The 24649-nt window shown below is 39.8% G+C and overlaps 1 protein-coding gene across 1 annotated transcript in view; it reads right to left on the reverse strand.

The window, feature by feature from the left end:
• The window catches only part of DPP6 (dipeptidyl peptidase like 6), a gene marked incomplete at both ends in the record, with an annotated part of 413796 nt that overhangs the window by 150285 nt on the left and 238862 nt on the right, over positions 1-24649 (reverse strand). Inside the window, one exon of the mRNA XM_080340056.1 lies at positions 17081-17179. Coding sequence (XP_080196182.1) covers positions 17081-17179 — 99 coding nt within the window. The remainder of the gene's footprint in view (positions 1-17080; positions 17180-24649) is intronic.

Below are 24649 nucleotides of genomic sequence, written 5' to 3' on the forward strand. Positions count from 1 at the left end.
TTTTTATCTTTCTGGCATTATGGTCGCCATCCTTTTATTGTTTCCAGCATTTATTTTTTTCACATGAGAGGCTGAAAGAAAAACTTCTTTAAATAGGTGATTTACTGTAATTTAGCTAAATGCTGTATAACACATTACATTGGTACATTAAGTAAGTGCAAAATAATAGAATGTGCTTTACTATGCAAGAAGTGGTTTTAATTGCTCATCACCTCACTGCAGTTGCACTTGGTGCACCGATATACTGCTTTCTTAGTAGTACTAGTAAAATAAAAGGCAATTATAGCTCAGGAAAACTACCATATCAACGTGCATCTCTAGGAGGCTTATAAATTAACTTGTCAAAAGCTCAAAGAAGGTTGAGTCCTGTGAAAACTTAAAACTGTAAAAATCAGTAATGCCAGTCTGTTTCTCTTTTTTGTCTAATCGTAAATCTTTTAAGATCCAAACTAAAAAAAAAAGCTTATTGAATCTCATTAAAAGAAGACCTCAACACTAAGCTTGAAATCCAGACAGAGCACACCTTTGAAATTTCAGTCTCAAATTTGAAACCAGGTACAATTCTGCTGCTGCCTCTCATTTGTGAGACTGAACTCTGCTTCAAAGAGCCCCAATCTGGGAACTCTGTAGGCTCAGATCATAGCTTAGTGGCATAGGCATGAAAAGCTGAAGTCCACGTGAGAAATAAGAGAACCTATCTCATATTCAAGTAACTCCTCTTCCGTGCTTTTACCTGCTTTTCTAACACATGGCAGCAGGAGAGAGACATGACAATTAGAAAAAAAATGAATGAGAAATCCTCTGGACTAATCCATTCTGACACCATCTAGTGAAAAATCATCCCTATTACAAAACTGCTCCAAAATCCTAACAGCAACAGTAAAATAATAAATTTTGTTGCTTACTGCCCTCTGTTTATCTCTCTGTAATGACTGACAGCAGCATTAGGACTTTGCAGCACACTGAGCTGACTTTGGTGTATTCCAGAGCTGAGAAATCTTCCTCAAAAATTCTCTACTATCGTCTCTTCCAGTTCAGTTGTGCTCATGCATGTGCTATTCAAACCTTAGATGTTACAGCAGGAGAAGTGCACATGATCCCTAGGTTACCCAAGTCCAGACAGCTGGAGATACCAGATTACACTTATCCCTTTGATTTCCCACCAGAAACTTCTCACAATCAACACCGGCCAAAAGCAATTTAACTCCAAACAACTAACTACCCAGAAACAGTCCCCGGTGCCTTTATCCACACCCCATATATTTTTCATGATCTCACCAAACATCTAAACAGCAAAACAAAGCACAGGCAACAGGTATTGTGTATCAGCTCAGCACCCAGTGATGCCTCTTCTCTTCCAAATGCGCCGGGTCTTATCTGCCTCATTTCATTCAGCTTCACACAGGGGAGTGTATAACCCAAAGTAAATGAAATAATCCATTTGACATAGGGAAAGAAAGGAATACATGAATTCATTAAAGTTCATTAAAGTGTAACCCCATAGCTTGCTTTCTTAATATCTCTGTGCACTTCCTCACCTCCTTCTCTTCGCCCCCAACCAAATGACACTTGTTAGTGGCCATGACAAAGAGAAAGAACATATGAAGTGGCTTTTTCTTTTCATTATTATTATCATAGGCAGAGTACTGAAATTTCAGTACAGATGAGATCTATGTATATTAACAAGCAAAATTTCTGTATATACGTCTCTGGATGGGGTTTTAATTATCTTTGTGTGCAATAATTCACAATCTCTTTTATTCAGTTGTTTCTGGTGAAGTACAACTGTGCTGAAGCCCAGCTGTAAAAGGGAGCTGGCAGAGTCATGGCCATCACCTGGACTCAAGGCTTTCAAAAATCAAGGCGGATAAGACATGAAATCCAACATTGTACATGTTTTGGTTACTGGTGTATGATTACTGGTTTTGGACTGGTCACAAGAGGGCACCATGTTACAGAGCTCATGGGAACACTTTCAACACTTGCAAAGAACCATTAATAAATAATTGAGTGTGATGCTGGGGAGCAGACCCTGCAAGGAACAGCATCTGGAGGGGAGGAGAGACTCCCCACACTCAACTGCAAGGGAACTGCTAATAGGGGGAGCAGTTTGCAATTATATATATTATATAATCATTTTAAAACAGACTGCTGATGAGGGGAATGGAAAAAATAGCGTCAGCTATTAGTATATAGCTTTTCCTTAACATCTCAAACGAGTTTGCCTGCAGTGACTGGGCCGGCTCCGGCCAGAACTCTCATACCAAATCCTAGAAATGATTCCTGAATTTCTTATTCTACTTATTCTTGTTCCTATTCCTTGCTCTGCCAAGGAACTGATATCATGCATCATTCAGTGCCCTGCATGATAATGGTCTTGAATCAGTGGTTTGCTACTAAAAGGGCAAATGTGCTGATGCAGGCGCTGAAAGAAAAGAGCCAATAGGAACACCTGGTTTAAGTATAATGAATGAAAAATAGTTGCATCAAAATAATGAGTGGTCCCTTCCTTAAATCTTGGTCAACTTTCTGTCCGAAAGTATCTTCTGAATGGATCAAAACTTTAATCAGATGGCATTAAATCCAAAGAATGCTCTTATTCGATTAATAGAATTTGACTTCTCAGAATCATAGAAGAGTTTGGGTTGGAAGGGACCTCCAAAGCTCATCTAGTCCAACCCCCTGCCATGAGCAGGGACATCTTCAGCCAGATCAGGTTGCTCAGAGCCCCGTCCAGCCTGGTCTGGGATGTCTGCAGGGATGGGGCATCCACCACCTCTCTGGGCAACCTGGGCCAGTGTTCCATCACTCTCATTGTAAAAAATTCTTCCTTATATCTAGTCTAAAACTTCATATTTTTCTTTATTTTCCATATCCTGTTTTGTTTTGTTTTTGTTACTCGGGGCAACGCTCCTTTTTATCATGCATTTCCATGCTTTTGTCATGATCTTTATCCTTCTCTGGACCGTGCCTATTGCCACTAAAATCTATCTCTTTTGGATGGTGCAACCCAAACTCACTGTAGCGGTCAAGGTGATAATGTCCCTCAAACTGGATAAAAACATGCTATTTTTGGCATTGTTTTCTCCTGAATATAGTTCAATATTTTGCTCCTAAAAAAGTCAATTGCAACAGAAAATTGATTATATGTTCTCAGTTTCCTCCCTTAAGAGAAGGAAATAAAATATGAAATACAGAATTCTAATAAACCCTGTAATGTTTTTCATACTCATACTGTTCTGGCCTGATAATTTAGCCATATTAGCCATTCTGTGCCCATTAGGAAAAAAATCAGGAATATAACAATGACAGGTATTATAATCCTACTCATAAAATATCTTCCTGTTGTGGTTTAACCTGAGCTAACAAGACAACCACAATAGCCACTCTCTCACCTCCCTCCCTATCCCCAGATAGGGAATAGAATTGAAAGAAAAGGGAGAAACATGGATTTAGATAAACACAGTTTAGTAAAATAACAAAATACTAATACACTACTAGTAAATATACATATATAAAATAGAAATAGAATATAAAATAAAAAAATACTCAATGCAATTCCTCACGAACTCCACCCACACCAAACAGCCAGTCCCAGGAAACAGCACCTGGTTCCAAAGCTGATTCTGGAGACAGAAAGGAGGAAAAAGGCAGAAAGGTCCAGAGGCCTCTGCAAACATTAGGATGGCAAAAGGCCAAACTAACAAAAGTCCTGAATAGAACTTTCCTGGCTCTGACAGAAAGAATGAAGAAAGGGAAGAAGTGAGAGAGACCAGAAGATCCTGACTCTCTTTATATCTGAAGCATGATGCTAATGGGATGGAATACTCTCATTGATCAGTGTGGATGTCAGTCAAGCTCTGCCCCATCCAAGTCCTCCTTCCTCAATGCCTCACACCTGTGAACAGAGTGCTCAGAATGTCCTTGGTTCTCAGACCGGAGCAATTAAAAACATTAACTCTGTGCTGTGATGTTATCTCTTGTTCTCAAACTAAGTCCAAATAATGACCGTGCTAGCTATGAAAAAGAAAGGTTTCTAACTACATGAAGAAAATTAACTCATTTTCAGTCAAACCAGCACACTTCCTTTGTAAGGCATTAAAAATAGAAAAGAAATAAGCAATAAATGTTACAGGTTAATTTGTTTTAAGGCCATATCTTATGCATGCTACCCAGTCTGGTATTAGCTAAATGCTTCAAGGCAAAAGGTAATAGTAAAGTCTCACAAATGCTGCCCCTGAAATTAAAACCTGGAAGAAGGAAAATACAGAACACATGGAACAAATATATGTACACATATACTTTTGGCAATATTTTAAAAAAAGGTTTTTAGACTTTTTTTGTGTCACAGTTCACAGCCCACATTCCCACTGGGAAGTAAAAGATACCTCCAAATTATTAATAAGGTTCTTGGCTCATGCACAAGTCTTCCATGAAATATATCTAGTAAAATGAGTGAGTCCATCAACTGAAGTAACAATAAACAGCTGTAAAAACAGCTTCATATGGCCCAGTGTATGTGTATTAATTCCATAAAGATATGGATGGGCCAGCTCAGCCCCCGCAGGTGGGCGGACAACAGCACCAGCTCAGGAGCAGGTTTGGGGTATGGGCTCTTGTCCAGTAGAAAACAGGAAAACTGACTGCTGAACGGAGAATAAGTGTTTATTGGGGCAATAATAAGTCAGCCTATTGGAAAAATTTCTGGATGCTTTATTCAGGCAGAATTGGTGGATTTTATATGGCTGTCCAAGTCTGGTACCTCAGAATTCAGATGTTCCTACAGCACATGGACGATAAGGCCAACACTTCGAAGCAGCACCTAGACTGACTTATTATGCATGAATGACCACACTGAACATAACTACAATGAGCCTAAAGAATTGCTGGATTTACCATCCCTGCAACACACAAGTTAGAATGCATGCCAAAATAACCATCATTTATCCAGTAGATCCAAAATTTTGACCTTGATAGTGAAATTGCTTCTGAGCTGAAACTTTTTTCTCTTTTTGGCCTGAGCTTTGAAATTTCCCACTGCCTTTTTACTAGATGTTGTTTAGCTTTTTTTTCCATCCATGTCATTGTAATCTGCCCTCCCTGGAAATGGAAAATGCTTTGAAGCTGATTACCCAGATTTTGTGAATTATTACAAATCTTAAGCATTGACAAATCAGGTATAAGGCTTCAAAAGAACTTCATATTTTTAAAATATCTTTTCTAAAGAAATTAAAAATTGGGTTCTTTTCATTTATCTTCCAAATACGTTCAGCTTTTGAAAGGCCATTTAGACATAATTTCAAAAATGTCTTTGAGTACTAAAAATTTTAAGATTTATTTCATTCTCTTCTTGAATCAAAGTAAGTAATTTTGTAAATCATCTGTCTCCAGAAGCTGGGACTTTAAGTCAAGTAGCAAAATGAAAATTTGGCATCATATCTAGCTGGCAGTGTTGTGAAGACAAATTCCCTGCCCAGCCATACACAAACCTGGTTGCACGTTCATATTTTTTCTCTTCATCAAGCAAATGTTCTTAGCAAGTTGTTTCTCACTTTCTTTTTCCTTTCATTTTGTTTTCCTTCTCTCACCTTTTTGTACTTATTGTCATACCTTGAGTTCTTTTCCTGTGAAGCACTAGAAGTGGTTTTTAAGAGGTGTTACACTCCGATAATCTCAGGGATTACTTCTCAGTATGCATGGCTGCTTCTGTCTCAGGATCACTTACAGGCTCACCTTATTTTCTACCAGAGATTATTGCTCATTTCTGGCAATGGAAAGAGATATCAGCAAAGTAATCAGGTTTAAAATTCAGGGGCATGTGTATAGACCCAGCACTAGTTTCACATGAAGCTGTAAAAACCCTGCTGGGTACGGGTATCGCATGATTCTATGGCATTGCGATCAGTCAGTGTGGTAGAATTTGGTAATGAGGCCTATAGATTTTAATCCTAACACACTGAAAAATCTCCTGGCTTTTCTTTGGGTTCAAATAAATTATATTACATGGATGCTCTTGCCTTAAAGTGCCATGAAACTCAAATCATTTGAACACATTTGAGAAGCCAGTCCTGATACTTCCATGTAAATCTCACATGTAATTCTCATACTATCATCTCTAAAATGATATATTAGAGATGGAAAACATTCAAGAAACAACAGTTATAATCCAAAGTACTGATCTAAGGGCCATCAAGCCAAGCATATGGGAGCAAACTTCCAAATAAGCAAAATGAGGCAGTTTCTCATGCAACAGGTCTTAGGCCAGTGAAACTACTTGATGAAGGACACGGTTGATGCAAGGGGCTCTGGAGGACACTTGGCAAGTGCCTTGGAAAAGAAATACTTCTGGAGTTACTAAATAGAGAAAGCACAAGAGGAACTGGTAATTCCCTATCCTAAAAAGCATGTGAAGTTCTCCACACTCTCACTCATCATCTTGCACACATGTACTGCCTCTTATGGGAACAGATTTTTGGTCTGGACAAACCTTTGGTCTCCTCTGTTCTTAAATGAATTTTCACTAATGTGAGATTTGTATATCTGCATTTTAAAGTATAATTTTATATTCCCTTTATCAGTGATAATTATCTCATTCTAAATTTCTTTTTATTAAATATGTAAGTGTGGTACTATTTCTTGTAAGAAAAAAAAAAAAGTACTGCTTCCAATATGTTCAACAGCTTAATACAGCCAGGAGATCCAAAGTCACCAGAGACTTTCTGTCTTAGATAAATAAATCTTTGCCTGTTAAATATTCAATTACAAATATCTGATAAAAAGTTTAATCACCAAAAATAGAGTATTTCCCCTCTCCAAATTAGGAAATCTGTATCTCATCATATATTTATTTAATGTTGATTAAAAGGAACAAATAGAAGAATAAATACTGTTCTAATTAATCCTTGGTAAGCACTATGATCAACAAGTGCCTAAGAGTGGAGGAGCAAGCTCAGGGAAAGTTACTGAGGCGGGAGAACATGCTTTGCACCAAGTCAAAATCTTCAACAAACTCAGGCAGTGCAGTATGAAAAATCATTTTTTTTGGGGGGGGGGGGGATTTTGTTTGTTTGTTTTTTGTTTATTTGTTCTTTATTTTTGGTTTTGTTGGTTTTGGGTTTTGTTTGTTTGTTTGAAGACGGCAAGTTGTCTCCTACAGAATAGAGGGTACCTGAAGATGAACTGTATCTAAAGACATAAACTTTTCTGGAAATCACAACTGAAGGTAACAGCACGATGTTGCAATTGGGATCATCTGCTTAACAAAAGGTCCAAACACCCTGAACAGCTCTCCTTTCTCTATGATCCCTTTACAGCCCTTCCCTCCATGTGTTTCTTTCCCGGTATATCCTGCAATTACACACCTTATTTCTTCCCTCTGTTTTTTCCTAGATTATCATCTCCTGGGTCCTCCTTTCCCAAAACTTTTCCACCCTTAGACCAGTCTCTTATGAAAACCTTCAACGAGTTCATGCAAACTCTCTTGATCTTCCCTTCCTACAGCTCAAAACTGAATTCCCCACCTATCTGCCCAGATTTTCTTAGCAGTGGTAGATTTAAATGAAATACGTTTCTTACTCCCTCCCAAATCAACCCTCTTCATGGTGAGACACTGGCAACCTCCCAGGGCAAGGGAAAACATCATGCTCTGCTGTGTCCAGCTTGCTCCATCACCCAGGGGTATGGCTTTGCTTGTTTCTATCCCTCCTGTTTACTGTGCTACACTCTGAAGAAACAAAGAAATAAAAAAATAAAGAAAAAAATAGAAAAAACACCCAACTTTATTTTAGTACAACTTCAGCCAGCCATGCTGCAATTATGACCATCCTTTTAAAGGCTTATAGAAGACAATTTCTGTCACAGCAGTTCCCTCTTCTCCAGGGGCTGGGAACTCATGGTTACCCTCTTCACAGGTGTCAAGCAGGGAAGTGAATCTCACAGTATCACAGTGTACATCCAGTTCTTCACCTGGATTTTTAACTAACACCCACTGAGAAAACACCTAATCCCTCTCCCTGTTAAACCCCTGCATAACTAGTGCCTTTCCTTTGGCTCTGAGAGCAGCAGATTTTGATTTCAAACCACTTTGAATCAAACGAAAACTGAACAAATGAGAACAAAACAAAACCAACAGATCCTTTTTTAACTGGCTTCAGACTGTCAAGCATGTAGGCATGTAGGCAGAACTGCCACATGCATTTCTTTTCTTCCAGCAGCAAAAACACTGCTGGTGCGAGCCGCATCTTCAAAAGTCCCCTGTGGGTTCAGCCGCTCCCTGTGGCAGCATGATGTTTCCTTCCCGTTTCTATTCCTGCTGTTTTCCTTTTTCTCTTTTTTAATCAAAAGGCCCCCCTGCTGAGAACTGGGTGCAGTTGCAGTATGTCTGCCTGGCTAGCAGGGTAAAAGGACACAGCACTGAATTTAGCAGTTTGCATTAGCCACCAGTCGTACAGAGTACAGAGCTCTGCACTTGATGTGACATAAAGCATGATGATGAGGGGCCAAGAGGGCAGCTTCTACCTAATTCCCATGGATTTTTATCTCAAATCCACAAATATAACACACAAAAGCGCCCACATGGTCCTTCTCTTCACATCTTTTACAGCTTCAAATTCATCATAGAATCACAGAATAGTTTGGGTTAGAAGGGACCTTCAAAGCTCATCCAGTCCAACCCCTGTCATGAGCAGGGACATCTTCAGCCATATCAGGCTGCTCAGAGCCCCGTCCAGCCTGGCCTGGGATGTCTCCAGGGATGGGGCACTCACCACTGCTCTGGTCAACCTGGGACAGGGTTTCACCACCCTCACTGTAAAACATTTCTTCCCCATGTCCAGCCTGAATCTTCCCTCTTCTAGTCTAAAACCATCACCCCTTGTCCTGTCATAACATGCCCTTCTAAAAAGTCTGTCCCTATCTTTCTGGCCCTTTTCCCCCCCGCTTTCTAGCTGCATCTTTTTCTGGCTCCTTTTAAGTACTCAAAGGCCGCAATAAGGTCTCCATGGAGCCTTCTCTTCTACAGCTGAACACCCCAACTCTCTCATCTTGTCCTCATAGCAGAGCTGTTCCAGATCTCTGATCATTCCTGAAGCTGCTCCTCACTAGTAGACATGGCCACGGCAGAAGACACCACTTCGCTTGTGAGTAACTTTGAGAGAAAAGCACTAATTTTAGTGTAGCTGGGCTTGAAAGGGAAATGGGGAATCTGGTTTTGCTAATGTCTATATAAAGTATAGGAAACCAGCTTGCTGATCCAACATGTGAGAGTGTGACCATCGTGTTGCCTGTCACAGGGAAACCTATTTTTCCTGCTTTGTTTTAAAAAATCAGCAGGAACAAAATTGACAGTTATGGGGAGTAGGCATTAGTAGGACTCTGACAAGAAGGAGAACTGAAGCCCAAGGACATCTCCTGCCTCTTCCAGCCACCTTTGAATCACTAATTGTTCCATTTGATATTACTCAAGCAATCAAATGTATTTTCCAGCTCTTCATCTTAGGCCCTTAAGCCATTTCTCAGACAACATCACAGTACTGACTTCCAGGCTCATTTTCACCCTTTGCACAACTCCAGCTCTTTCTCCTCCTTGTACACCCCCAAGATCCTCCCCACTTGCCTGGGCTTCTTCCCCAAGTGACTCTGCATCCTGTCCTCTCTGTGCAGCATTGCACTGCCAATGCCCTCCTCATCACTTGTTCTCTTTCATCGTGTTTCTCCCAGGTGATTTTCATGCCACCAGACCTGTCCCTGGGCCAGATTCTTCACTCAAGCTGGCAAGATGGAGAGAGGTGACAAACATAAAGCTATTGCACTGAAAGTCTGAGGACATTTTTTACTGCATAAGAGTATTTAGATGTTCAGTAGGTAAAGCCATGTTTTGGTACCTCAAGAGCATATTTGATTTGGAGGCCCAACAACAGTCAGTGACACACAAAGGAATGGTTAGAGTCCAGCAGGCTTTGGAACAATTAGGTTGCTTAAGGAGGCTCTTAAATACAGGCTTTCGCACATATGAAAATCTTGACCTCCTCAAGACATCAAACTACTCAAAAAAGCCACCAAAAAAAGTTAAATATTTGTCCATTACAGTCTTACTTCTGCTTTTCTAGGGTGTGACATTTTTCACAAACATGACTTTCTCTAGTAATTTCTCCCTCTAAATTCAGAAGTTGTTGTACATGTCAAAGGACGATTTTCTCAGATTATTGCAGCACGTATGCCCCACCAGCACCCCAGCACTGCAGAGAGCTGGGTACTGAGGCGCTCCTAAGACAAGATATGAAGCTTCTCTCCAGCTTGCTCCTGCAGACTGTATTAATTTTTAAAAGAGCCAAATTGATTTCTCATTTCATTCTCTCTAGCAGTAATGAACAAAACAGCTACATGGCAGAAACGGTCTCCTCCACAGCCTGTTACAGTCTGTTAAAAGACCATTAATTCCTGTGTTTCCTGCCTTCAGTGAACAGGTTACTATCACTACTGAACCTCAGCAGTTGTCTAGTAGCTGAAAGGCAGGAGCAGGGCAACTTCTCTTCAGTGCTCTCAGGGTAGAGATACACAGAAATCTTTGAAGAAGATGATCCAAGATGGGGTCTAAAATCAAAATTATGGTTCAAACAGTTTAACATTTTGCTATCTTCTTTTTCATTGTGACAATCATGACAGAGCATGAGCCTTTATGCTGCTTTGGCAACACAGGTTGTCACTTCATTAAGTCTTTTAGACTAAGAATAGTGATCAACCTTCTCTAAAGCACGTGGACATTTCCACTGACACCAGCACTACATAGAAGTTCACAGTGTGCTTATTTAACCAGCATCCGTGTCTTCATGAATCACAGCAGAGGGTTTCTAAAGGCCATCCCCAGCAAAACCTCCACGTGGGGGCGACCAAGCAGCAGTGCCACACACTTCCATGAAGTTCTAGACCAGAAGAGCCTTCTTCAGTCCTTTCCCTGTATTTTCGTCTGGTCCACAAAGTATTTTCCTTTAGTGCGGTGTCTTTACCTCAGCATAAGGTCACCGTTAGGGCCCCTTAGGGTTGTGGGGCTCTTTGTTATTGGAGGTGGAAGTTCACTAAAACCTTAAACACAAACCAATGTGCTGTGCTCCAGCTGTGTCTCTTAGAAAATGTTTCAAGTACATTTGAAAAGCCAGAGCACTCAGAAAAATACTGCAGAAATAAGCTGCCATGAGGTTGGGCATACAAGAATCGGGAGTGGGACAGGTTCTCTTTGAACCATTAAGACTAGTATATTCATTCACTTAAGCCTTTTTAAAACATATTTAAAACACATCAAAATTAATTAACCAGTATCTTTACCAAGGGGGGCAATGAAGCAATCAGAGCAACCCAATTTGCTTTATGCCTTCACCAGATTTACACTAGCAAAACCACTTGTGAGCACATTCTAGCTTACATTTATTTAAAACAAGACAGGAACTGGGGCAAGTGTGTGGTTCTCATCTGGCTAGACCTAGGTTCAAGGAGCTGTAGTTCCTTCCTAATGCAGACCCCAAACACACACAAGACTGAAAACTGCACTGCCCAAGGGAGAAGAGTTTGTTCCTCTGATGACAAACAGGAAAAATGAGTTTTTCTTTCATGCCAACAGCCCAACCTTGCCAAGGGAAAGGTTTGACAACTTGGATGGTCACTTGGAACCTGTCAATATTTTGGTCCATGGATGAGCAGCCGAGAGAAGCCTCAACCCAACTAACCACATTACAGCTCTCTAGCAGGGCAATTTTAATCTTAATGGCTGTCAAAGCAGCACCTTACAGCAAATATTTTTTCACAATGAAAAATATTAGAACTCACCAAGTTCTTAATATCTATGCAAAGCAAACTATAAATAATTCATTTACTCAACAATCATTTGCATCATTTGAAATGCATCAATGCTTTTATCAATACAGAGCAATGGATTTACACTGCACAGAAAAGACTTGGGGGCATTTGGGCTATCCAAGTATTGCCAATCTGAGTGTTATTACTGAAGGTAAACTGAAATAAATTACCTCAGTTACTACATGATTACTTTTTTCAGCATGGTAAATAAAACTTATTAGTTCCAGGTCATTAAATTCAATATTAGACTTTAAAAGAGCCTAGAGATTCTATGATGTTATTAGCAAAATGTGCAATAAAACATATGTGCTTCAATATTACAGATAAAATAATTACTCTATTATATTTAGATATTAGTTATTAGTGCATTTTTCAGAAGGACTTTTGAGATAAAAGCCTAGCTGCCATTCTCAGATGCAAGCTAGGCTCATGGTGGTTCTAGCTGTCACTGAGTGGCAGGTTTCCAAACAACTAAGCCATTTCTGAAAATGCCATTCAGAGCCTTTTGCTAATTTACTCACTATTCCTCTTCAGACTAAAATAAATACTAGCTTTCCTGTGTTCCAGGTTCTCGCCTTTGGCTACAACCTCTTTGCAAGGACTGTCTCACTGTGTCTGGCCAGTGTCAAGCACAAAGAAGATACACTCCTAGTTGGAGCCTCTAGTCACTAACATTCAGCCAAAAATCCTGGCAACAGCTGCTGCTACATGAGCTCTGCCTTGCAAGATGACAGCAGCAAGGCAAGAAAAACATCCTCCAAGAAGTAAGCAATGATGGCACATTGCATCAAATCAATTGTAATAACTACAGACAGTATATTATAGGCTGCTATTATGTTCTTCTAACTACAACAGCAGCTAAGTACTTTCAATGTGGGCAAAATGTATTTGCTATTAAGTACAAAGACAGAAGATAAGCATAAGTGTCTGCAAGTGGTGCATGGAGAGTGTTGGTCTCTTCTCCCAAGTAGCAAATGATAGGATGAGAGGAAATGGCTTCAGGTTGCATGAGGGGAGGTTTAGATTGGGTATCAGGAAATGTTTCTTCCCAGAAAGGGTTGTCGGGCATTGGAACTGTCTACCCAGGGAAGTGGTTGAGTCATCATCCCTGGAGATGTTTAAAAAACACATAGATGAGGTTCTTAGGGACATGGTTTAGTGCTAGAGTTAAGTTATGGTTGAACTCGATGATCTTGACGATCTCTTCCAACCAAAATGATTCTATGATTCTATATGGTTCAGTCTTTACTGCTTTACTGCTCGCTTTTTGACGCTATGTCCCTGCTCACTTTTTGATGCTACGTCCCTGTGGAAATGACGGAGTGCTCCTGCCATGATGAGGATCAGATTCACAGCTGAAAGGAATCACTGCAGCTCTGGAAGGCCACGAAGATAGTACTCATAACCTGACCAGCTTCTCAGGCCAAGTCCAGGCCTATGACTATGAATTATTGTTTTCAGGACAAACTGGTCGACTGAGCTGCTCTTCAGCACAAAATGCAACCACTCTTCTTTATCCTAGGTTCTGTCCACCACTACAGGAACATTGCAGTATCCCAGTGAGTTCTTCTGAAACCTGAACTAAAATCCTGTGTGAGAGGAATTACAGGGAAAGCCCAGTAATTGCGAAGCCTAATTACAAAATATTGTGCAGCCTGACAGCAGAACTGCTGAGCAGTTAGAGATTAGACTAACAAGCGGCCCATCTGTCATTAGTAAGAGAGCTAACAAAAGGCCAGCACAGGACACTCCTGATGGGCTATGGAGGAGGATATGTAAATGAGGAAATGTCCAAATACAACTTTTAAGAGACATGGTATAAAATGAGCTGCTAATTGGAGCTCGCATGCATGCTTAGCATATGGACAACATAATTACAGTACAGTAAAGGAAAGCTCACAATAGAGGATGAAGACGGAATGTAGTGGGGTGTGACGCACCGAGTGATGAACAGAGAAGTGCAGGAGGAGACACGGGATGGATGGGGCTGGAACAGAGACGCAGCTCAGACTCTTTGCACCTGGATTGCACGATTTGATCACCAACACAATCTCAAATGTCCTGCACTACATTGCTATATACCTACTATACCATGTCAGCAAGAGTGAAACCTTCACAATAAATCCAGTTCTTACTTATGCTACAGGGCAAATGTAAGTGACAGTAGTCCCTGGAAATGGAACTAGAAATAAGCTATGGAGCACTCAGTTCTGGTCTATGAATGTGTTGTTCCCCTCTGGAGTGCTCTTACTAAGGCAACAACAATATCTGGGGCAGTAGAAGACACTGAAAGGAGCAGTTAATTAAACAAAATAATATTTTCTCTCCCTAAACTACTGGATAAAAATACAAATGGGAATTTGAAATTACAGATGGCATCACAAACGTTCTAAGAGGTTCAAAGTTCCACCTTCGGCACATCTCTCACTTAAGTAAAATTAATTGCGATTCCTAAAAAAGATCCAAACATATCCACAGCCACCCACAAGTTTTGATTGAAAGCTTAGAGAAAGTCTGTAATCTTTGCAATGGAAGTGTACTTCTCTCTCTTTTTTTTCTTTTCTTTTTCACTAGCTCCTTTGAAATCAATGGATTGATGATGCTATTGATTGGAAATACGTTATTTTTCCACTTGCCCGCTGTGAATAAAGAAAATGCTTAAGAAACAGCTCATCCCATCAATATCAGTGAGCTTTCAGCATAGTTTTAAGTGCCATCCTGAATAAAAAAATACTTTTTTAATTTTAACACTTGCTCTAACAGTCATTCAAGTCAAAGGAAAGACCTTGCTCCTTTATAGACTTTGAATCAGCCTCAACTTGCTGGGATGTACACAGATATTTTACTGACTGAACTGTTTTGGAAGGAAATTCCTCAAATGATTGAAATATTCCTAAACATGCAGCACACTTGATCTTTGGTGAGGCCACCAAACTCCCATTATTTGCAATGATGAAGGGGGAAAGGAAGGAAATAAAACTTTGAAGTGCCAAGAGGACCAATTATTGCAGATCTCTGAATGACCATGATATTTTCCTATATAATTAACTGGAGAAGAAGGGAAAGAAGGATTAACGACATCTACCTATATTTTAACAATTATGTGGATTCTGCACAAAACATCAACTCATTTTGTGAGCTGACATGCAATTTTAAACATGCAATTTTTAAATATACAATTTTTCTGGTAAGGCATTCCAGCGCTCTTGTTATACTAAGATTTATTAGTTTGGCTTTGGTATTTTCAAAGTCTTTTATTTATATTCTAAAAACTGAGAATCAGGGACCAATTGCAACGTGTGTTTGGGAATCAGGCTACTGGTCTTTCATCTTGCTTACCAGGGACCTTAATCAAAATTCCACCACTTAGCCAGCTAGAGAAAGCTGTGAAACACAACTGTAACATAGAAAATTAATTAATGTTGTAAAATGGCTTTGGGTCCCTGGATGAATGACACTGCAGGTTAGCAACTTGCCCTTGAATGTGAAATCATCCTTAGGTAAATCTACAGAATATCTACTGGCTTCTTAAAATTTCTCTAGACATATTAAAATCAGTATCAGTGGTACTAGTGGCACTGCAACAGAACAAGTCCTTCTAAAATATCTATGTATGTGTACACAACTCTACTTTGTGCTTTGTCCTTTACAGAAATAATATTTAAGTAATTTCAGATCAGGCAAGGTTGATGTTAAATTGCAGTGGAGTCAGTAAGAGTACATGGGAAGATGGAGATATATTTGAAAACATTCAAGATTGGAGTCTTAATAAAAGCTTCTATGGCACCAGTACATGACCATAATTGGAGAAGCATGGGAAATACTGTTTCTTCACAGAAGACTACAGTTTTGTCGAAAATATGCCTTACATCCATGTAAAGCTGTACTCATCAGATGGGGGATATTATACCTAGCTCTATGGCAATACTTCATTCTCTGTCCCTGAAAAAAGTTTATTTAAATCATTATCACTCCCTTATACTCTAGCAAATAAAGAAAATAGCAATAAAGGTCTCCATAAAACACCTCTTCCACCATAAGGAATATCAGTGCTAAAAATGCCCTAGGATGCTAGACAAATAATTCTGAACTTCAGTGGAGCTAATATTTCCGCTGTCCTTATTCCCAGAGAGCGGTTATAAGGAGCACCATTGCCCCAGACTACACAACCTGAAAAAGAGTTCCTGCCCATCAGCAGGTGTGTTTGTGAAGGTGAGTATGGTTTGCAACTGCTTTCCCCTGTAGTTGGATTGGTGGGAGAAGTCAGAAACAGCTGTGCTGAGGATGGCTGGGGAACACGTTAATTCAGCACTACCCTTTACCACTCTCTCTTTTCATTACAGGTATTAAAATTGTTCCCAATGGCTATAACAGACAAGGTAAGGCAAACACAAAGGAGGATTCAATCCAGTTCCCCATTAAATTCAAAAGAAAAACTAATAACTTCAGTGATAATAGAAGCTGGACTGGAACCTACATGAACAGCATACCACAAATCATTTTATTCTTGCCAAAGCTTGTTCAGACTGCAGCAATTTCCAGGGAGACCTGGAAACTACATCTCCAAAACAGCTCTACTCCAGCAAATACAACATGCATTAATTCAAGTATTATTTGGTTTTCCCCTGACTAGAAAACATAAGGCAGCAGAGGATGAAAAGAGCACATGGCTTGTGTGCAAGCACCAGCCCAGCTGCTGCTGGACCACTGTTTGCCCATTGCTTAGGAATGCTTTAGCTCTCAGCCAGAAAAAAATGTTTTGATGGGGGAATATAAACCTGAAGTTTTGTTTATGGTAAAATAATGACTGTGATAGTGCTCCAGTCACTTCTTCCAACCAGGTGCTACATCACCTACTGAATGCTGGAAGCTCTTTGGGACAAAGGCTGCAGTTTTCAATGTTTAGTTAGAAGCCCACTGGAGAGGCTTAAATTAAAAAAAAAATATAATAACAGAGCAGTATTTGCATATTTATCAGGAGGAAATCTGGAACAAGAATTTCAGGATTGAAATTTAAAGCACAGTTCTGGTCAACCAGCTCTAGTTGCCCTTGCTTGAGCAGACAGCTGGACAAGATAATCTCCTGAGGTCCCTTCCAACCTCAACCACCCTTTGATTCTGTAATTTCAGGAGCAAAAAAAAAGAATCGGAGAAATAAAGAAGGAAATAAAGAGACACTCAGAAAGCAAGGAAGCAAAGCAAAGACACCACAACATGTTCATGCCTCACTCACCAGTTATCCATTTAGCCTCTGGGTCATGAATTTTGAAATCATCACTGAAGAGATCTTCCACTGTTATCTTCTTCTTCTGAGACAAGCTGTTATCTTCAGCTGTAAAACATTTGAAAACAAACTGCCATTATTTCTACTTTGAAATGTATCTGAAATTACAGCAGCTGTGAACAGCGCCATGTCTCATTCAGAACCAGTGCACATTAAGCTTTCTGTCACACATAAGCCGCTTCCCACTATCAGTGTTATAAAAGGACCATGTAGTTGTCCAGAAACAGAAACCTCCTGGTTATTTGTGTCCAGACTCAGCAACTACAAAAAGACCAAAATAGGGTCCAAAAACCACATTTTTTGACATAACCTGATCAAAGAAGATTTTTAAAGTCATCAACACACACCTGTAGAAGTCATAGTGTTATATAGTGCTGACTATTCTGAAAAATATTAAAGCTACTTAACACTAAGACTATTCTGAAATCATTAGTTAAATTAAAAAAACAATGAAGCTTTTATAGCTAATATTTTTATTTCCTTAAAAATTGTCATGCAGAACCACAGCTAGAAAGGTATTTAACATTATAAGGGCTCAGACAGATTACTTCAGGAATTCACAAAGCATTTTCCATGGGAATCAGACACTTGACTGCAGAAATATCTTTAGCAAATCTATGAGACATAACCCTAAATCCTTAGGTGTTGCATAGCTGGCCCATACTAATTTTCATTTTTAGTCAAAGGATATACAATTTCATTTGTGAACATGAGAATCTGGACAGCTTTTAGAGTGAAGAATTAGAATGACAGTTTAAGATACTGTAAGATCAACTTGTAATAAAGTGTCCTTCATTTAGTTTGCTCTTCCTAAGTCTACTCTAGCACTCTGTTTTCTCCACAAAGAAATACTCGCTGTACAGCTTTCTCTGCTGCCCTACATACAGTCCTCTTCACATTTCTTGTGATTCAGTCAGATTGTCAAAAGACTTGTGTTGCAAAGCATCACCTGAAGAAACCACAAAACTGATTTAAAACCAAATAAAACGAAGGAACAAACTGAGCCACTTGAAGTTTGCCACAGCCAGCATGTTCTCTCTATGCCAAAATTACACCTTCCCATCTTCCTCACCATCTCTTCACTATGTATTATTATTATAATTCCCATGAACACAACACAGAGGCTCTTGGGCTTGTAACTGAAGTGTTTATGTTGAATCAGTGGACTCTTGGGCCTTACAGATGAAAAGTATATATATTACATCACAGAACTCTTTACTGGGTGCTTAGTTAATATAAAAACATATTTTCATTTTCTTAAAACTAATTTTTTAAAGAAAAACTGAAATCAACAATTTTGGTTAACATATTATTTTTTTCTTTTTTCTCCATACAGTATTTTTTTCTTTTTTTTATGACAAGAAGTCACCTCCTATGAATAATTTGCTTCCAACTTTCAATTTTTTGCTGAAAAATATTTTCATGAAAACCTTTCAGTCAGTTTAAACACATTTGCTATTTAAAGGAGCATGTGAGGCCACATTCTGAGTTTTTACACAGCAGGTGTGCATGCTTCAGTATCTCTCCTCACTACAGCATCCTCATGTCTGAGGTCCATTGGTATCATGCAGCCTTAGCTTTCTTGAACATTGTTTAATACTAAACTCGTTACATTGAACACACTGGTTCTTAGAAACAGTGGAAACAGACTCTCTGATACCATTTAATTGAGGAAAAAAGTCTTCTCTACTACACTAAATTGAAGCCCTTGTGCCACCTGATACCCCTGAAAATTACCTATGAACAATGTTTTGTTCCACTAAAAAGTGTTTCAATATAAACTACTGTTTTTACAAAAATAAATTATATTCTTCAATTTCCATATTTTTTTTGTAAGTCTGATTGAGGTTTCAATCACACTGCACAATGTGGTTTCCAAATACCAAGGCACAGTAATACAAGTCCTCAGCCAAATCCCTCCATGTGACAGCATCACGCCAAGTTCTTCTGCATAATTTTATTTATTAAAACAAAAAATAGAGAACAGAGGAGCACCAGGAAACTGTTCCAATTACTTCCCACCATGGTGCAAGGTCCCAACACTCGAGGAGAACAGACAGTGTAGAGCAGGAGCTTGGAGCTCACAGACAACCCTGATCTTGCAGCTGTTTTAGGTGCTGCCTCCAAAATGCCACCCCGAGGATCACGGACACCTTCTTTACTACCATGAGGACATAAGGACAAGCACAAGCAAGTCTCTGTGCTGGAGATTTGGGTATGGGCAAGGTGGGAAGCCTTTCTCATTCCTTCTTTCTGTGCAGGATGTGGACAAACAGTCTGGGGGCAGGTAGCAACTGAAGCGTGCACACTCAAGAGCCTCCCTAAGGTACACTGAGATTCCTTTATTGTCTCCTGCAGTGGGCTGTAAGAGATGCAATTTTCTCAATAATAATGAACTATGGACAACTGCTGCAATATGGACTCAATTGCAATAGGTCGTGTAAGGAAGCATGGACAACATTAATCTCAGCAGTAGAGCTGGGGAAAAAACAAGTAACTAAATAATCAATCAATTTATGGGGTTTTTTTAGTAAAAAATTCAGATTTACTGACCTCTCATCTAACAGATAGGTAAGTTGGATAGCTCATTAAGGATGTCTACTCCATTTCTCTGGCCCCAAAGAAGACATTTACAGGGGAAGAATTGCAGAATCATAGAATCATTTTGGTTGGAAAAGACCCTCAAGATCATCAAGTCCTACCATTAACCTAAAAATGTCACTGAACCGTGTCCCTAAGACACGTGTCTTTTAAACACCTCCAGGGATGATGATTCAACCACTTCCCTGGGCAGCCTGTTCCAATGCCTGACAGAAATGCAATTGTGGGATCTCAGGTAGCTCACCCTGTCCTCAGCAGCAGTCTCTGAGCATGCTGTAGAGTGTCTAAGCCAGCTGATGGACACAAGTTGTGTCCACACCCAAATGCAAACTTTCTTGATTTATTTTTGATTCAATGTTGAAGCCATGATAGGCACCCAGCATTGGTCAAACCTTTTGGGTTCATCTGTCTGCACCTCATCTTTGAAGTCAGCCCTGAACTGATACAATCTTGTTCTCCAGAACACAAACAGAACAAAGATCCTCCAAAAACCCAGAAAACTCACAACAGAAGGAAAAAGAGCTACGAACTGACCTCCCTGTCTGTTTTCCGTCTGCATCACCAACCCTTTCTTTGAAGCTTCCTCTCAACTCCAGCTACATTCAAAGGTTGTTTAATGGGTCAGAAAGCTTAAGTCACCTTTGGATGCCCACTTTCCTTTCTGTCATCCCTCGGGCTCAGCTCCAGGTCAGTGTCAGATGCTTTTCTCACACAACTCTCAGGCTACTGTGCATTGCAAGCATATGGGTGAGTGTCCCTGAATGTCCAGCTCTCAGCAGCCAGCATGCCAGGAGCTCCTCTCCCACTTCAGCATACCTGCTAGATCCCCAGGCAGACCTAATCCCTTTTTTCCCCTCAGATGATGTCTCTGTACCCAAAAGGTGGTGGCCAGAGAAGGCAGATAAGCAGCTTCTCTCCCTTCTGTAAAATCCTACTTTATTTTAAAGACATATAACATACATTTATATATAAAAATTTTAAACAAAGATATTACACTTATGCACATCTGGTCACAGGATATTTCCTTGCTCTTCCCAACTAGCAAAAGTCATACTAGGTGATGCATTTGGCTGTCTGGCAGCATGCTGTGAATTAAAGCTATACAATGACTTCCTCAGTAATTTCCCTTAAAAATGCTTCCTATGAATTTTGCAAAAAAAAATAATATGGAATTGCATGGAGTTTATTTTTTTTAAGCAAAAGGTCAGATTTGAAAAGAGCAAACTTGAGGCATATCACCAGAAAGCTTTAAGTATCAAGAACAGATGTGCAAAAAGTCTTTGTTTGCCTCCATCTCCAAACAGAGGGGACTAGAAAGCAGCCTTTCCATAAGCAAAATGTCTAATGGAACATTGGGGAGGCTTTTTAAATCAAAATTTCATTAGAATTGAGTCCTCTTTTCAGCTTTGTTTTTGTGTGTGCATGCATACATGCATAAGTATACATTTTACATGTGTTTATATTAAACAAATGCACACAATGCTGCTAAGGCAGGACCCATACAAGGGCCATTTGCTGCAACAAGTGAGCGGACACCAAGCCAGAAAAACTCAGTCCCACACTTTTGTCGTTTGTATAAATAGCTTCACATTTTTCAAAAGTGGGTGGAATGTCAGGACTCACATACGCGGGAAATCAGAGTCCCTCAGCATTGGCAATTGTGTGTATGTGATGTACTATAGTGTAATTAAATGCAAACTTTCACCAGTTACTGCTTCGTTTGAGAATGTTGTTCTAGAATAACAAAGGATATACAAGCCATAGAAATGCTGAAATTTTGTTGGGATTTTATAAAATGAGATGTAAGCCTTAGCAATTAAGCACTGCTACTGTAATTACAATGTCCACGGAATATAAAAACCACTGTTCTCGTTTTATGAGCAAATCTTAAAGCAGGGTGAGCGCCCTGCCCCTGAGAAACCCAGACCAACAGGGATTTCAGCTTTTCTGCAGCTGAATCCAGAGCTAAAACTTTCTTTAAAGGTTTGGGCTGATTTACAAAAAACTCTGAATAAGTGTATTAATCCCTTTTTTCCTCAGTTATTAAAAATCTTTGCCATCATCTGCCCTGCTAGCAAACCTTCTCTATTCCCCACTCTACCACTCACTCTTGCTTTTGCCTGAGACTACCCCAGCTTTCACAGTATTGGGAAATACCATCATCATGCTGCAAGTTATGGGTCCAGTTAACCTCTTTTCTTTGTCTGAACATGGACTACAAGATTGCATGCTGCACTCTATCACGTGTATGTCCCAAATTACTCTCTGTAGGCATTGCATGATGTTCAGCACTGAGTTTAGAGTATCTGCATTGCCTTCCTTGGTATTACACTGCAAAATGGGCCTTCAAACCACCAGTAAAGTCCTTAGAGAATAATGGTTTCCCAGCCAGGGAGAGGGCAAAGATAGACAGGAACAAGTAAGGAATTCAGAGGTAAATGCAAAAGTATATTTGTACTAGTATAATGGCCGGGCTGGACTCCAACACCATCATCAGAAGGAAGATTTAAAAATGTTTGAAGTATTCGCAGGCACTGTGCTCTGCCCTTGCCAGACTGCATCACCCCACTTGAAGCATTTCCAAGGAAGAGAGTGTTTTTGTTTGTGTTGTTTGCTTATTTTTGATGTTACTGTCACACTTGGCAGCAGCTCTCCATGCACATCCACAAAATTGTTTCTCCTCCTTCCTTCGCTGTCGTCCTGTCCCTTCCTCACCTCTTGTTCAAGTATCCATCACTTATTTTTCAGTTTGGCTACCAAAGGATAAACATTTCTTCTGCCAGTGAACAATTTTATGGCAGAGAAATGCAGACTCTGCTTTTCCTTTTGGACAGGCTTCTCCATCTTCTCCACTCCTACCTTATTGGGACATGACATATCCAGTTAGGATTACCAATGTAATTCTTTTTACATTTATCAAACCAGCCTCAGTGTCTCACTTAGTACTGGCTAGTGGGAAATGCTTGTGAAATGAGCCTCCTGTTACCCTCTGCCATAGTGCGTCCTAGTAATAAGTTCTGGGGTCAGTGGCCCAGAAGAAGACAGAACTCAGCTGCTGCCAAGCCACAGCAGCAACCTAAGCTATTTCACCCTTGGCAGAGGCTCACCATGAAGCAGTCTGGATCCATCATAAAAACAGAAGCAATACTGAGCTCAGAGTTTTTGTATTTGCACATAGGACACAGCTCTGAAACACCAGCAGGGGAAAAAAAAAACCCAAACCTAGTTTACCAGCAAACCGGGTAATCAGAGATCTCAAAAACCACAGATGGAAACTTTAGCATAGAAAATGACTTTGTGTATTCCTAAGTTTTAAGCTCAGAGACTCTCTCAATGGTGCTATTTGGAGTTGTTGCAAAGTACATACTAATAATTGTGTGATTTATGTGTATACATGTGTGTGAATACATATCCAAAACAATCTATTTCTGTATGCATATGCGAATATAAACACACACATACACTTGTGAATTTTACTTATAATTGAAGGTGGGTATTTCACTTTCCCACTTCATACTGCATAAAAAGGAGGTCATCATCATAAGTGATATTTACTAGTGTCTTCCTAATTTAGAGAACATTAACTACAGCATCCCAACACATGGTACACCTTTTCTGTCTAGGCACTTACATGGAGAACAGCACTGCAGTATCTATAGTCATAATAGCCATTAGTAGGTTTTAAGTGTGATTTTCTCTATGAAGAATGGAAATAGGGTTCAGGAGAAGTCTTAAATCAGGTATATAGGGGAGCCCAGAACTGAAAACAGATTTGCTAAATCCTCACCAGATACTCTTCTGACCATCTTTATAAAGAAATAGTTATTACAGATGTCTTGTAAAAGGGAAGATCTGTGATTTTGACTGTATTTAGGACTGTACAGGTATGTTTATGCTTCTCCCCATGTATCCCTCTATAAGGAACTCTGTTCTTCAATGGAAGTGGCACCTATGGTCTCATCTATGCAGTGCAAGCCACGGACAGTGTCTGGAAGCACACAGGTATGGGTTTAGGAATCTAGGCTTCAGTGTGCATTTTTGAAGAGTCTGGGACTGAAATTCTGTAAAATAGGAGGCAACATTTCCATACCTAATGGGTAACAGATGATATTTTTCACTGCAAATAAGTGGTACCTAATGTGAGTACAGTCCCCAGACCATGCCCCAAAACAGCTCAGAGATTAACTGTATTGTCCAAAGGTGTTAAATCTGAACTCTAGCAAAAGTAATTTTAAAAAATGATCCTTCATTAAGTTTAATATTAATTTAATTACTTAATTAATCTGGCATGACTGTGTGCTTACATTTGCATTGAAAACTTCAGGATAGCATGAAATAAACTGAACATAGAATGACAATAAATAATGTAAAGGATAATGTAGTGATTGTTTAACTCATTTTCAAATTAACTCAGCGCAGTCCTGCATTCTTGATTTATCACTCTCTCCAGTCTACTATACAGCAGGACTGTGGGACGAGAATTGTTTCAGAGAAGACGATCCAGATCTGCTGAACTGCATGCCAGTTCACATGCTATGAGCTAGAAATTTCTGCCACACATCTTCCATCTCATTTTTCCAGTTCACCACCCTGTGCTCTTCCATTTCCTATGGTTTCATTTCTCCCTTGCATCCATTCCCGCCCCAGCTCCGTGCTTTCTGTCTTGCTGTCCCCTAGAATCACTGGTGCATACTCATCCAAGAAGGAGCCTCTTCTCCTCCATGTCCCTCTGCAGGGGACCTTCTGCCTTCTCCTGTGCTTTGTAGCTTCTCACCCTTTCTGACACTGAGTTCTCTTTTCTATGTCTTGTCCCTCATTTGTTTGTCTTCATATTCCGATCACAATCTTCTCAGTGCCACGAAAACACATTTCTACTCCACAAGTTGGTATGGAAATTTACAGGGCTGTATAAATATG

This window comes from Nesoenas mayeri (genome assembly GCF_963082525.1).
Source record: "Nesoenas mayeri genome assembly, chromosome: 2".
NCBI lineage: Eukaryota > Metazoa > Chordata > Aves > Columbiformes > Columbidae > Nesoenas > Nesoenas mayeri.